The sequence below is a fragment of the Camelus ferus genome, chromosome 2, assembly GCF_009834535.1.
Source record: "Camelus ferus isolate YT-003-E chromosome 2, BCGSAC_Cfer_1.0, whole genome shotgun sequence".
Lineage (NCBI taxonomy): Eukaryota > Metazoa > Chordata > Mammalia > Artiodactyla > Camelidae > Camelus > Camelus ferus.
Window position 1 is genome coordinate 56357699 of NC_045697.1, and position 15460 is coordinate 56373158.

Here is a 15460-nt window from a genome sequence, read left to right on the forward strand (position 1 = left end):
TTATGTTGTTCCTGAAATAACTGCTTTTAAATTGTTTATTGTCATGTAAAATATTGTTTTTCTCTCATCTACTTGTTTGAATTATGTTAAGTTGTCACAAATGGACATAAGGAAAGGAAATCATAAAAAGATACTTTTATGTTCTAAATTATATTAATTTATCTCAGCATCATCATTATAGCTTGAAAGCAGTTTAAAATCTCCAAAGAATTTTTATGTTTCCTTGTTTGCATTATATAGAATTCAGCTTGCTAGGATTCATTTAAACAGATTTAGCTTAAGACTCCACAGTCACCCCTCTGTATCTGCAGAGATGGAAGGCAACTGTACTACATACACCATTTTATATAACGGACTTGAGCATCCATGGATTTTGGTATCCACGGGGTAGGGGAGCAGGCTCCTGGAACCAGTCCCCTGCAGATACTGAGTGAGGGCTGTACCACTCGCTGACCCATCTTTATTCAGTCATCTACAAATCCTGGTTCTAGGTATTAGTTCCTGATTCATTGTCTCTTTCTTCCTATCCCTACCCATGTCACAAAACTAGATTTTTTGAGTAACCATGTAGATGACATTCATAAATCTCTCAATACCTTGAATTTTCTTCTTTCAATGATTTTGGTCTCTAACCTACCTTAGTTAGACTCTCTTCTTCATAGTCATTTTCTAGATTTGGCTATTACCCAAGAAATTGCAACTCTTCTATAATCTCTACTTCAAGATCCTTTTCACTATTTCCTCCTGTATTTCTGTCTTCAACCAATCTTTAACTCCACTATTTAATGACTACAAATTACCACACAATATCTACTTATACATCCAATAAATATTCATGTGTCTACTCTGTGTCATGCTGTGCGCTAGGTGCTGAGTATATAGCATTGAGCAACACATAATTGGGGGTGAGAGAGATGAAGCAAACTAAAAGCAATACAAAACAAACTTTAGTTTTGGAGTAGAGAGTAAGAGTAGAATTTAGGAGGATAACTGTGGGCTAGGGTAGTTGTGCAGGTAAGACATGATGATGTCTCGAACTAAGGTGATGACAAACTAAATGGAGAAAAGTGCTCAGATTTGCAATATATTGGAGGCAGAATGGGTAGTACTCACAATGATGGATTGTGAGGGGATTGAAGACAAGGAAGGAGCTGACTGTTGTATCGTAGACTAGAAAGAGGAGCAGTTTAGGAGAAATTGGATGTGGAGGAAATGAGTATTCTGACTTTGGACATGTTGTGATGCCAATCCTGTGAGAAATATGGAGTAAGCATATGAATGTACAAGAGAACGAAGCAGAAGATGAAACTGGAGAAAAAGAGATGCTATTTGAAACATGAAAGTGTGTAAAACTGCCTAAAGTAGAGTGGAGTTATAGCCTGAGTAGAAAAGATGCAGGACCAAATCCTGGCCACCTCCAGATTTGAAAGTCAGGCCAAGAAGCAAGCAAAGGAGATTGAAGAGAAGCATACAATATTATGGTGGCCAAGAAAGAGAGAACAGTGATTCAAAAAAGACTGAGATAAGGTAAGATGTCAAGAGGGAGGTGGTAGGGGTGGTTGTGCAATGTCTCTGGGAGGTCAGTGAACTTACATATTGGAAAATTCTTCACAGATTTTGACAAAATAGAGGTCATTGCTCACCTTAACCAGAGCAATTTTTATAGAATTGGTTTGGAAGACAATACACTTGGAGTAGGTTGAAGTGTAAGTGGGATGTGAGAAAGTACAGAGAACATGAGTGCAGAGAAAGGTATTTTGTCCTGTATCTTGTGGTTGAAATGTACTTAAGTAAACTCGCAGCGATGGCCATTTAAATTACTTTTGATGTTTACTTTCATTAGTGAAAAAGTGTGCATGTGCTTTTTTGCCATTTTTCCTGATTATTTCCTTAGGATACATTTCCAGAAATCATCATCATCAATCATATCATATATAATTGACCAAAGAGTATAAATTTAGTATAGTTGAAAGCATTGCATGATTTGGTAAATTCCATTCCATTTTCTTATATATTTGGAGTTACATTTTATTTTCCAGTTCTACTACTCCTAGGTGAATTAACAAGCACCCCTCTGTGTAAGAGCATAAAATAAAGGATAACTAACTTCTGGTCTCCTAGGAAATTAGCTTAAATGAGCATGAGCTTCTCTAGTGAAGTCTAGAAACGATTGACTTTATACAAATTATCCTACGTATCTCTATTTGGTAGCATTTTCTATATTATTTTTATAAAGAAAACAATAGGAGGATGTAAATATATCTAAGTCACTAGATGGAGTTTTTAGCTAATATTTTGTATGACCAGAAATTTACTTATTAAAAGCTATTATATGTCTTCATTAACTATAGATAGAAAAAAATCTGAATAGACTTATTTTGTGTTCTGTATTTTGAATTATTTTTTCCTTGTTAGCATTTGTATATTTTTCTTCTATAAATGTGCTTTAAGGCTCAAAGATCTATTGGTTATGAGGTAATATTACAATATAATTTTTTAGGAAAAATTTAAAATGTTACTTTTAATATTTGTGTTTTATGTATTTTAGAGTATCTACTTTATTGGCAGAACATGGCCCACTGGGATCTGGGGCCTACAGATCAGTGGGTGAATGGCTAGAAGCAATCAAAATGGGCCGATATACAGAGATTTTCATGGAAAATGGATACAGTTCAATGGACGCTGTGGCTCAGGTGACCTTGGAGTGAGTAATTTTTTCTGATAATTTTTACATAATTGCTGGGGCGAGAAAACTTGTTCAGAAACCAATCTGGATGAGGTCAAGGGAAATCGGTTAACCTTTGTCCCCATGTGGCAGCTTTCAAAGAAGCCTCTTTATTTTTAGCCTGTATTGTTAACAACTGCATGGTTTAATGCTACTTGTGGCCAGTATCTTTGCTGCTTTGCTTCAAACAAATCACATTTGAGTATTCAAATAATTGGAATAACATCTCCTTGGCAAAATACTTGTACTTTGTGTTGTGGAAAAGATGTTTTCTTGACAAAGTCTTTATACTGGAACCTATGTTACATGAATGTAAATACAAAATAAAACTGTAAGCACAATTGGTGTGGCTAGCCCTACAACAAAACACGTTCTCAAAGTTTGGCAATGATGGATACCCAGGCAACAGCAGCTTAAATAAAGCTTCCCAGGCAGGAATCTTGTTTACTCTCTAAATGGTGCAACTTATATTCTTGCAGTCCAAGGATATATTAAATCCTGCCTCTGATTTCTTATTTGGTACAATCTCAGTGGAACCAATTGTGCCCTTTTCTGTTTGCACGCTTAAGATAAAATTTATTAAATCTTATTAAATAAAAATCACTATAGTTAAAAATGGAATTCTTTAAGGTTGTAAGTTGTTTGTATTTTATTATATAATCTGTATGTGTAATTATTTTAGCCTAATATTTGTTATTTGTGAAAATTAACTGTCATTATGGTGGTTAAATCTAGATTACATTAACATGAATGATGTTTTAACCTGTGACTATAATGATAACTTACTTCAAATTACCTACCAATTCAAAGGTTAAAATATTGTTGTAAGGTTTAAAACATGGTAGAACATTCTAAAGCACTAAACCACAGTCCTCTTCCATTACTTCGCATCATATGAACACTTGAATGTGTGGTTCTCACCGTTTCCATCATGGCATTCTCTGGTTCTTTGAATTCACTGCCCATCCACACAAAAGGTAACAGGGTACCATCATTTATCACCAAATAATGTCACATTCTCAGCATTTCTCTTCTTTCTTTCTATAACTAAAAGGATCTAAAATCACCACTCAGCTTGCTGTCTTAATTTATTGAATCTCATTTTCACCATCATCACTAAATCATATCTATTTGGTGACACATATACTTTGCCCATTATTTCTCTGGACACTCAAAAACTCGTTTGTGCTCTATTTAAAATAGTAAACAGAAAATTTTACTGATAATTTAAAACTATTTTTACATGATTGCTATTTAATTTTTCAGTAAAAAATGGTCATTTTAATTTATTAAAGTCATTTGTCATTTTATATTAAAATGATACTGTAGGTATTTCTTCTACCCGATGTCAGATTACTTGTAAATATATAATAAAATTATTTGCATTAAACTATGTTTCTTTTTTTATTAAAATAGCACATATACATATATATGTTTATATCATTACTTTTTAGCTTCTCCCTACACAGAATAGTTATAATCACCAATAATGGTTTTTTCATTAACTACCTGTCCTACTTTCTTTGGGGGCCCAAAATACTATAAATGTGTTGAATATTTTAGAATTATGGTTTCAGTTTTCCTTATTTCTTTTAATTCTTTTCTCTTTACTTTCCTGTGTACCCTTCTACCTCCAAACTCTCTCATCTTGTGTATTTTCTTTCAAGCCCTTAAAGCTTCGTCTGTCTTTGAGTGATGGTCTGCACCTCATCTCTATTCTCCAGTAATTTTTGTCCAGTCAGTTCTTCTCTACTTGGTTCAATTTCTTCTCTCTGTTTCTGTTACTTTGGTAGCTTGCTGTCTCCTGCTATATTGCCTCCTTTCAAATATTTTGTTTTAATTTATTTACTCTGACCGAAAGAGTAAGGTAAAATTAAAAGACTTCCCAACATCTTCCTGTTCAGAGAACGTTGGTCTCCATGTGTCAATTGCTTCAGTTTCCTGGGACCATATATTCCTTACTAGGAATGGAGCCAGCCAACCTTAACTCCAGTGAAGCTGATTTCTTGAAGGATCCAACACCTTTTAAGTATATGTCCTCTTGTTCATTGGGTTTCTGACCACATTTTTTCCCTGTTAGTAAGAAGATATTTATCAAAATATTTTGTGTTAAATAACTCACAAAATGGTGGGTAATCAGTTACTTGTTTGGTCAGGAATATAAGAAAAAAATTATCTGAGCACTTTGTGTGCCCTTCACGAAAAAAGTCAGTCATTATTAAAGATTATGGCAAAGGAACTAAGATATCAGTAAAGAAATACAAATGCTTAAATACTTAGGTAATGACTTCTTTACACATGGTCTTTGCCCATATCTAACTATTAATTTTATGTGCGATACTATAATAAAATAAAATATTAGTGCCAGTGTTATTGCCAGAGTATAACAGAAACTGAGAACCAGAAGAATATATTTATAAATGCTTAGAAAAACTGAAATTAATTAATATAAAGCAAAAGATCAAACTGTTATATACTTATATACGTAAAACATGTTATAACTTGTGCCATCAAATTTATTCTTGTGGTGGGTTTAAAATAAGGAAGAGTAAAAAATTAAAATTTTTCATAACCCCATACTTTGTTAAAAATTTCCATCAGAAAAGTTTAATTTTATTTCTGTTTTTTTGCCAGCACATATATATATGGCTTGATGTGGAATAGAAATGAAGAATTTCGAGATCTTAGAGTTAAAAATGTGTTCAGTGAAAGTGGCTTCCAACCTTAGATGTTTCCGTCTGCGTTCTCTATGCCTAAGCATTGCTATTCTGTGTTCGGTATTCATATTAGAACAATTATTGTAGCAGTAATGGCTCAACCTGTACTATGGGGTTTAAGTGCAGTGAGTTATGGACAGGGGAAACTGTGAGTTTGAGGTGAGTTGCGAATTGAATCCAAAGATCTGAATAAAGAACAGTATTACAGCTGCTTTTTAAACCTTGTGTCACACTAGTACTGTCAACTTTTGATTATTCACAAAGGGAGCCAAATCCAGTGAATTTAAATGTTATACCAATTGTGTGTAAGCTGAAGAGTTTCCTAATAGTAATCATTTACTAAAATGGGGTCTTAAAATATGAAAAGGAAAGTGTCACATATCTAGAGCCAAACTTTGTGCACACTAATTTAAATAAAATCTAAATTACTAATAAAGTCATTATGCATAATTTATTGTACACTTAAAATACGCATAGGAGTACTTATTATCCTCTGTGTTCTGCATAGTTAAGCTAAAGCTTGTAGTCTAACTCCCACAAGTTCTCATCCATTGAAAATCATGACCAGGTCACAGTTAAGTCTTCTTTGGCCAAATGTAGATATATATAAATGTATGTATATATATTTATCTTGTACAGTACATGTATAATGATTATCAGGATTCTTCTAAGTGAACCCCAAAATTCTAAACATATAACTATGTGATAAAACTCTGACAAAAAGAATAAACACTGCAATTTAGTGAATATTCATTAATCTCTACTCTCCCTTCTTCTATCCAGCCAGTGTCGGTGGGGCTAAATACCAGTGATCTGGCTAAACGGCGTGTAAAGCAGAAGGGAGAAGGATGAGTAAGGGAGCGATTCCCCTCCAAATGGATGTATGGCATCCTGAATAATCAAGAGTTGGCTGCAACATCAATTAAACACCTCTTGTTATACCCTACTTTTCATTCTGCCATTTTAACACCATAAAGCAGTGTTTTTCATTATTTAATATTATGGAATAGCACTTGAAAAAATGCTGAAATGTCATCACAACAATGGCAATTCATTATTTTGGCAGCTTTTCTAAAACTAAGTGTGCCTTGTTGACAAAACTCAAATTACTTTTTATGTAACAATATGATTCTTATCATGTTTAGATTCATAAGCCTATGCTGAAAAATAGTTTATCACCATTAAAATTGGCTTTGGGTATTACTTAAGATTACACGTGGTCATGGTAAAATTAGTATATTTGGAAAGGGGACACACCTCAAATTTTGCCTAGCTATAAAAATTCCTATATAGAAAAATGAAATGAGTAAAATAGCACATCTTAAGACATTTTCAATTTTCTTTTCAAAAATCATTGTAAATAGAGCAGCACCTTCAGCATGAAATGTAAAATATTTAATTTTTATCAAATTTCTCTCACACTATTACTGCTAAATTGACCATTTAATATGTACTTTAAGGAATAAAGTGGACATTGTTGGAAATCACAAAAAAGTAAGACAACAACATAAAAGAAAATACTTTAATGCATCTATCAATATTAGAATAAAGTTAACCTTTACTAGAAACATTTTTCTAATACCATTTTAATTCTCATTCATAATTTCATTAGAAAAATATAAATGGGATTCTTAAAGAAACTACTTTGCTGCTGAGAACAAGTTTAACTTGCATAAATGATCTTATTTCTCTCCCACTTCTTCACTGATAATCACATTGTATAAAGTTATATGTACATTTCATGCATTATGGTCATGCTGTTTTCTAAATCTCTTCATATTAATTTGACAGCTTTTGAAATGACAGGTCAGAATTAAAAAACAGCAGCATTCCATTAAAGACACATAATTTATGACAGTATGTAAAACTCAATGCTGTATGTTTATAATTCTGTTTATCCCATGGAAAGAGAGGTAGAGGTGGGAAGTGAGGTGGAAGAAGAAGGGGGATGGAAAGACAGAGAAGTCCAGAGGCCTGACCTTCCATATGAATCTTAGGACAATCAGATCATAAGCTGACCCTGAAATAAAATTTTACATTTGGGAAAATTTAAATAAATTTAACTTAAAATCTAGAAATATGAAATGTTCTGAAGGACAGGTTTTATTTGTCTATAAACACAAACTCTATAACTGTGTTTGTTAATCAAATACAATTCCTCAAAACATTCCTTCTTTTTAAAAAAAAAAAGTTTTATTAAAGTTCAGTCAATTTACAATGTTCTGTTAATTTCTGGTACACAGCATAGTGATTCAGTTATATATATGCATATATATTCCTTTTCCTATTCTTTCTCATAGGCCATTACAAGATATTGAATATAGTTCCCAGTGCTATCCAGGAGAACCCTGTTGTTTATCTAAAACATTCATTCTTTAGCATGATATATATGTCACAAAAAAATTAAATTCTCAAAGCACTGAACGAGACTCTTATGGTCAAGTTATTTTCAAAGAATGAAGTTACGTTTACATGTAATATAATAACAAGACAGTGGAAACAAAAATAAACCAAACTAGTGATCTAATAGGAGTTGGACAAAACAACCAAGAGTTGGAATATGGGACACACACACACACACACACGCGCACACACTTCATGTTTTTGTATTGTATATGCAGAATCATTGCTGTGTGAGCGAGAAAAACCTATAAAATTTCTTCAGATCTTTCAGGATAAACTGTAATAGCTATTTCCAAAAACTCATTCGTAATAATTGGATTAGCCATTTGAATTGTGCAGTGTAAGTACGTATATGTTAAATCAGTACTTTCAAACTTGAATTTGTCAGGGTCACTTGTGGGTTTATAAAGCATACAATAAAGCATATGTTTTAACCTTCATTTCAAGTACTAATTATTTACATTCTCTAGTAGATTTCTCTCAGGATAAGAAATTTTAGTCTCTCTTCTCCTGACTTAGGTCCAAAGTCTGGTAGTGAGCATCCGTGAATGCCCATATCTTCACAGTTCTTCATGATGCAAAAGTTACATGTGGAAACATGAGAGTATTAGCTGGCCCATAACTGAAATTGCCCTGAAGTATAGATTAGGTTACCATAGCTTCAGTCAAAGATGTATATGTTGGGTTTCCTTCATTAGATACCTTCTTTCTTTTAGAATTTTGGACATTTGATGTTTTATCTACAGAGTTCTCATTTTGCAGATGAATAGATAATTGCATGCAATTTAAAGTTCTTTGCTCAAAATTATATCTCAGAGAAATGAGAAATTAAGAGTATGGACTTTTGTCTCAGGTTCCTGGTTTTAGTCCCAGCTTTGCTAAGACTAGCTGTGGTATTTAGCCAAGGGATTTAAGTTCTCTAAGACCTTGTGTCCTCATCCATAAAAGGAGATTAACAAATATCTGTATCATAAGGTTATATATTTTCCTAGCATATACCAAGAAGAAGTCTTGTCACCTATTTTTATATTTATAGCAGTGGTTCTCAATGAGTGGAAAATTTTCCACTCGGGACATTTGGCAATGTCTGGAGACATCTTGTCACAACAAAGGGCCAGGGGCTGCACAGCACTTCTGGTATTTACTGGGAAGAGGTCAGGGATGCTGCTAGATGTCCTACAATGCACAGGGTCGCCCCTACAACAAAAAATTATCCAGGCAGTGATGTTAACAGGGCAAGGCCCTGATTTCATTGAAAAGACACAAGATTGAACCCAAGCTTTTTTTATTCCTGTGTTAGCTTGTAATTAGTTATTTTATACTCTATTCATAACTAACAATGTTGATTTTGTTTTCAAACTGAAATTTTAGTGGTTTTTAAGTTTTGCTGATGATTGTCTTCTGAACCTACCATTATTATTTTTTATTTGGTACTCTGGTGTTTAATAACTTCTAAGTTTAATGTTCAATATTTACATTTTAAGAAAGAAATATGCTTCCACCATTGGTATCCATTGCTTTTTTTTTAGTGATTTGCCATTTGCTAAAACTCTCATAAAAAATTGAGAGCATAAAAAGAAAAGGACACCTAAGATATTATTTAAATAGACAATTATTTCCAATACTAATACATATGGAGCTTAAATACCCATTTATTTAATTTTTACACTCTGATAATTAAGATTTCTTTGAACTTCCAAAGCTATTCAATTTTACATGTTATGATCCTAGTGTCATTGTATCCAATTCTAAAGAATTCCAAAACTATCTGAAATAAATACATTTACTAAGTGCAAAAATATTCTACTTTTCACATAATGTGTTCAATAGAGTAATTATCTAAAGAAATCTAACATAGTAAACATCTTTGTCATTTAAAAATCTTGAATTTCTCCTGCTCTTTTTTTATAATTAATGTTATCATTTGTCAAACATTCCTGCATCATTATATTTGCCAAGTGCATATTTTGGGAAAATAGAATTCCTGAGCATCCTGTGAAATAACATTTAAAAACCATGAGCACTGGCCTTGAGCTCCTTGAGTTGAGGAAACTAAACATTTGTAACTTCCTTTTGAATAATAGGATTGTTTAAAAGAAGCAATATTAAAGCATCTTGGTTAAAAAGACTTCTTGATAGCGTGTACTCTTCAGAATGCTCTAAATGCCGACAGAGCCTAGATGTATTTGGTAAAGGAAGAAAGCGCTGCTACTTTGGATTCCAAGTAAAAACTAAAACATTTGTAAGTGTTACAAGAGCAATGGAGTGTTATTATCCCCTAAAGATATCTGTTATATAAAATGATTGTGCTGACTGAGTCATTTGAAAAGTTTGGTCTTCAACTAACTGCTTAGCTATGAAATTTTCTTAAGTGTATTTTATGCTTACTTCTTTTAGCAAAAAGAAAAAGTACTTGTTCATATTGTAGGTCCACATTTTCAGAACCGTTCAATGAAATTGTACCCTTTAATTTAAACATTTATCAGTGAGCATATGCAAATTTGTTTTTCACCACTCTCTGCCACCAAAACCATCATGTCCAGAAAGGGGGGCAAATAAATATCACTCTTGTGATAAATATTTCTGTGACTGCAAACAGATTTTCAGGTACAATTTTAGAGCCTGCTTTTGAAAATTGGACCCTGTATGTCTAAATTGGGACTGTAATCTAATTAGTTTCTGCAAAATGTTTGCTTCTTTGCCAGCGTGAAATGTTGAGGTATGCTACAAATTGAATCAATACATACATCCAATGTGTGCTTTCTTCATGCAGGGATTTGAGACGACTTGGAGTGACTCTTGTCGGTCACCAGAAGAAGATTATGAACAGCCTTCAAGAAATGAAGGTGCAGCTGGTCAACGGGATGGTGCCGTTGTAACTTTCTTTTATTGTCACTTCGTCAAGTGAATGATTCTGCACTTTGTAAACAAGCCCTGAGATTTATTTTAACAAAAAAAGGGGGGAAAAAGGGAAAACTCAGTGATTTCTAAACCTTAAAAGAGCATTTGTTTCAGCCACAGAATTTGTAATCAGTGTTTTACTAAAATCTCTTTATCTTCCTCTCAGTGTCTTCATTTTTTCATGAAGCAAGTGTAACCTGCGTAGGATACGAACATGAGGTTAAACCTTATCTTATATTACAACAGCAAAGTCCTTCTCACTACTACAAATTTTATACAGGAAATATATAAGTATATATAGCACCTTTATAGACTGAATTAAGGCAGCCCCTTTCAAAACTTCCAAGAATCTACTTGAAAGGAAAATTTTATAGCCATTTGTGGCCTAACACAAGCTGCAATTTACTGACGTTTACTTCAAGTCTTAATTGTCTACGTAAGTGTATTGAAGAGCAATATGGTTAGATAATTTCTAAATAGAGATCTTCTTTTGTAATTTTAAATGCTGTTACACAGCGTTAAGTTATAGAAACCAGTGTATAAACATTGCTTGATCAAGGACAAGTTCAATACAGGGTGTATATTTATTTTTCTGTGTTATAAAATTTACGTTTAGTTGCTCTTCTAGAAACTACTAGGTAATCAATGTATATATACTGTATAATTTGCTATATACCCAGGAATCAATTTAAGTTGTAGTTTTGTGTGTGTGAGTGCACGCGCGCACATATGCATATTACCATTCTGCTTGCAACGTTAATAGTGTTTTCATTTAGCAACATCTGGAACAAGTGTTCCCGAGTAGAATAGGAATAGGAGAAATAAGGAAGTGGTCAAACAAAATTCAACACAGGCTCATGTCTTTTTTTTCTCTCATGCGTCCAAAAGCTACTAAATCTCCTTATTCACTAACAGGAAATTTCTATAAGACTAAATCCCTTTTAGCGTTTTAAAAACTCTTTCTGATATCTGTGACAATGCGGTTCTTCTGGCCATTAATCTTGCACCACTGTAAGAAATTTCACCTTTCTGAGTCCCAGAAAATATCTCGTCAAGCAAAGTTGACTCCGAAGGGCACATTTTCAGCAGGATGTAGAAGGATTTAACTGTGCGGACTTCTGTTAATGTTGTTAAATCCAGCACATGGCACCAAGCGTTACCCCTAAGTGTTAATCCTTTGTAACCATTCCCCTTGTTGCTCAGCTCTAGAAATTTTGATACTAAAGCAGCAATGGAATGATGACAAATATGTATATTTTTTTCCCTTTAGAATTGTCTCTATATCAAGACTTGACAATTTTTATTTGTTGTTTATTCATTTGATAATTTCATCTTGTGTTCAGCTATATCAAATTGACTCTGTTTTGATGAGCCAATCCAAAGTATTATTTAATTGGCCTTATTAAGAAATATATGTCCTACAAACATTCTATATACCACCCTTGGTGAAGACTGACATTTGTGGTACAAATTAAACAGTTTATTAGAACTTGAACAAAACTGAGCTCCTTGGTGAAATAACCAAGTTTTTTGTATTATTACACTGTATAAATTATGGAATGACATGATTATTCAAGGAGCACAGCATGTAAACAAAATACAGCCTACTTACGATTATCAATGGCAGTAGTGTATTGGAGTAGCCTGCATCAGGGACATCCATAGGGAATATACCTGCACTATATTGTTGGTACTCCCTCTCTCTTTCCCAAGCACCTGTTTCAGTTGAATGTTAGCATATACAAGAAGAAACTTTGGGGACATAACTTCTACTCTGTCCACTTTTTACTTAAGTAGCTCTTTACTAAAGAATGAGGGTGGGGGGAAAGGAAAAGAAAATGTTTAAAACAATTTGCAAATGCTATATTGAGTCTTGTCCAATTAGGGGTATAATTCCTTATTGGGTCTATAGTGTAACAAGGAATCCACACAAACTAAATGCTAGTATACTCTGTTAACTGACGTTCCCATAGAAAACAGAGAGAGATGGATTTAACTTTGTCTTGATAAAATCACAAGTAAACAGGCATCACCATGATTAAAGATGCATTTGTTCATTTCAGGAAGCATAAAAGTAACTAAACTAATTTCTTTTGTACAAAATAGTTGGAGATTGTGTTGCATTTATTGAATTTTGTAAAAACCAATCAAATCTAACAATTGAGAAACTTCAAATTAAGAATAGATTTATTGATTTAAGAGAAGCTATCGTAAATTTTAGAGCTGACAGACTGGCCACAATACTTATACATCATAAATATATTTAAGTTGTTTTCCAGACTTACATGTTCAAAGATGATTGGGAGGTCAGGATGGATGGAGTATGTTGGAGTGATTAAAATTTGAAGTTACAGTATAGATTTCCTCTTTTTCACTAAAGAACATTATAACTTAATTTGGATTCAATTTATTTGCTTCCTTTGCAGCTTTGGTGTATATTTTGGACAGTAGATTGAGATGAAAGTTAAACAGACACATAGCTTTCATCCATATCTCACTTTGGTTGAGAATTTTCTAAGGAATGTCCATATGATTTGAGAAGAGGTATTCCTCCGCCCCAAAAGAGGAAAGATTTCCTTTCAAAAACATGTGTTCACCACTGGATATGTCACCAATTGGGAAGTGCCAATCTCATCTATGAATGTGAGAAGTGGAATAAAGAGACAGGCAGCTTTTACGATATGCAGTGAGGCAGTGATCCGGGGCAAGGTTTGACAAATCTTGATTGTGTGATTTCTTATCCTCTTGCTTCATATTGTCACCTACCAGACAACTAAAAATAAAATATAGATTCAGTAATTTTAGTACGAAAGATGGATTTGTCAAATTAAACATAATGTTATTTTAACTATTAGTAGCAATACCTTTAGGGCATAAGTCTTTCTCGGCGTTTAACTTAGAAAAATAGGCACAAGCAAGGAGTAATTTTCAACTTACTGACACCTGTTGAAGTCACTCAATTACTACTTCTATCAATTATAATTTGTTTCCTAATCTCGCCATTTTCTCATGACATATAGTTATTCTTCTTGGCCATTGAAATGTATGAATTGTATGTAAAAATGTAAAAACTTTGATTTTTCCCATTTAAAAAAATGAATGTGCATGGTCTTTTATTTCTTGTATTTGATTCACTAAGTCAGTGTTCTAAAGTTGTAGGATAACTGTAAAAATTATATTCCAATATTCTATCTAAACTTTAATGTGGCCAGCATTAGTAGTTTCAGAGTTGCCAAAACAATGCAGAACATCCTTAACTCAGTATGTAGAAGAGTTTTAACCAGTGTGCAATGATGAAGAAATAGTTTCCTATCTCAAGTTTAAAATGGAAAATTAATATCAGTTGAGCACTTAGTGTATTTGCATGTCTGCTATCTAACCTCCACGTGAAAGTTAAAGATTTTTTTAACACCATTCTTTCTCCCATTTAAAGTGGGTTTTCAGAAGCACAAGCAGAGATATTTACCTGTGGAAGAAATTTTGGGCTGTAATTGTGCATTGAATGGCAAAAGCCATTTGAGTCAGATGTTAGAAATTTACTAGATGTATGATGTTGCATAGTGGAATAAGATCCTTTTCTCATTTTGTTCCTTCTGAAAATAAGAAGAAAGAAAGCTAAATATGATAGTAAATTGTCTTTGCTTATGTCCTGCCAGATGTTTAACCTCAAAATAAATTAAGAAGTAGGTACAATAAGATGATGATGATGATAATGAATAAACAAAGTGCTAGTTTTATTTGAAATTAATAACTAGTCATCATTTTTTCAACTCTGTAGCACAGCTGGTTACATTGAATATTTTTCTCTATTATGCTGTTAATTATATAGTAATGTATCAAAGCAGAAATAGATAAGAAGTTTCTTTTTATTTCTTGTTCATTTATGAAAAAGTCTTTTAACACATAAATGATTGAATGTTCTTGTTCAAAATGACCACATAATTATTGCTTAGGAGAAGACACCAATTCCTTAAAAAAAAAAAAGAGTCCGTTTATAATAATCAGAATCAAATGTCATTTGTCTCTTTTAAATGTAAATGAAAAAAATTGAAGGTGGCAAAATATGTCATGTTTATTCAAGCTGGGCTATATTATCAGTAGAAGTTTCAGTGGTCAAAATGTTTGTGCATATTTAGACTGCTATAGTTTTACAATTACTTATTTTAAAGTGTGTAAATTTCATTTATAAAGAATTAAAAGCTAGACTCAGTCATTTGTTAATCTGTTTATTGAAATGTTTTCGTTTCAGGCAGGTCAGAAGCAGCTGTATAACGAATCTTATTCTCTGTTAGGCATGGGGACATCTCAAGTCCCTGCCTCAGTGTTAATTCAAGGAAGAATCAGCATTTCTGTATTTTTTCCCCATTTGAAGCTCTATGTGCATTTGGTTTGTGTACATGTTTTTGTAGTGTAAGATACGAAATTTTATATTTTTTCAGAAAATAAAAAAAAAGACTTTGAATACAGTTAATTCCAATTGTCATACTTGACCCTTCCCTAAAGATTTTAAACTTAGACTCTTTGTATAATGATTTTGGTTCCTTCTGATAAAAATATTGGAATTTGCAAAATATTTAAACTGCAATTAACATCCAGTTTCCTCAAAAACATATTCATGAATCTTTGCATTCAAATATGGTTTTGCAACTGGAGTTCTATACTGAGATTGTAGGACACTAGCATAATTATGTGAAACCTAATTAGAAGTTTATTT

The 15460-nt window shown here is 32.8% G+C and overlaps 1 protein-coding gene across 6 annotated transcripts in view; it reads left to right on the forward strand.

Moving 5' to 3' along the window:
- Positions 1–15225, forward strand: part of EPHA5 (EPH receptor A5) — a 313192-nt gene extending 297967 nt beyond the window's left edge. For 5 of the 6 annotated variants that reach the window (XM_032459293.1, XM_032459303.1, XM_032459295.1 and 2 more), the window contains 2 exons: positions 2549–2704; positions 10619–15225. In XM_032459293.1, the coding sequence (XP_032315184.1) occupies positions 2549–2704; positions 10619–10724 (262 nt within the window). In that variant the 3' untranslated portion in view covers positions 10725–15225. Of the gene's footprint in view, positions 1–2548; positions 3921–10618 lie in introns of those variants that run through there. The other variant, XM_032459337.1, reaches the window with a different exon arrangement.
- The last annotated feature ends 235 nt before the right edge of the window (positions 15226–15460 follow it).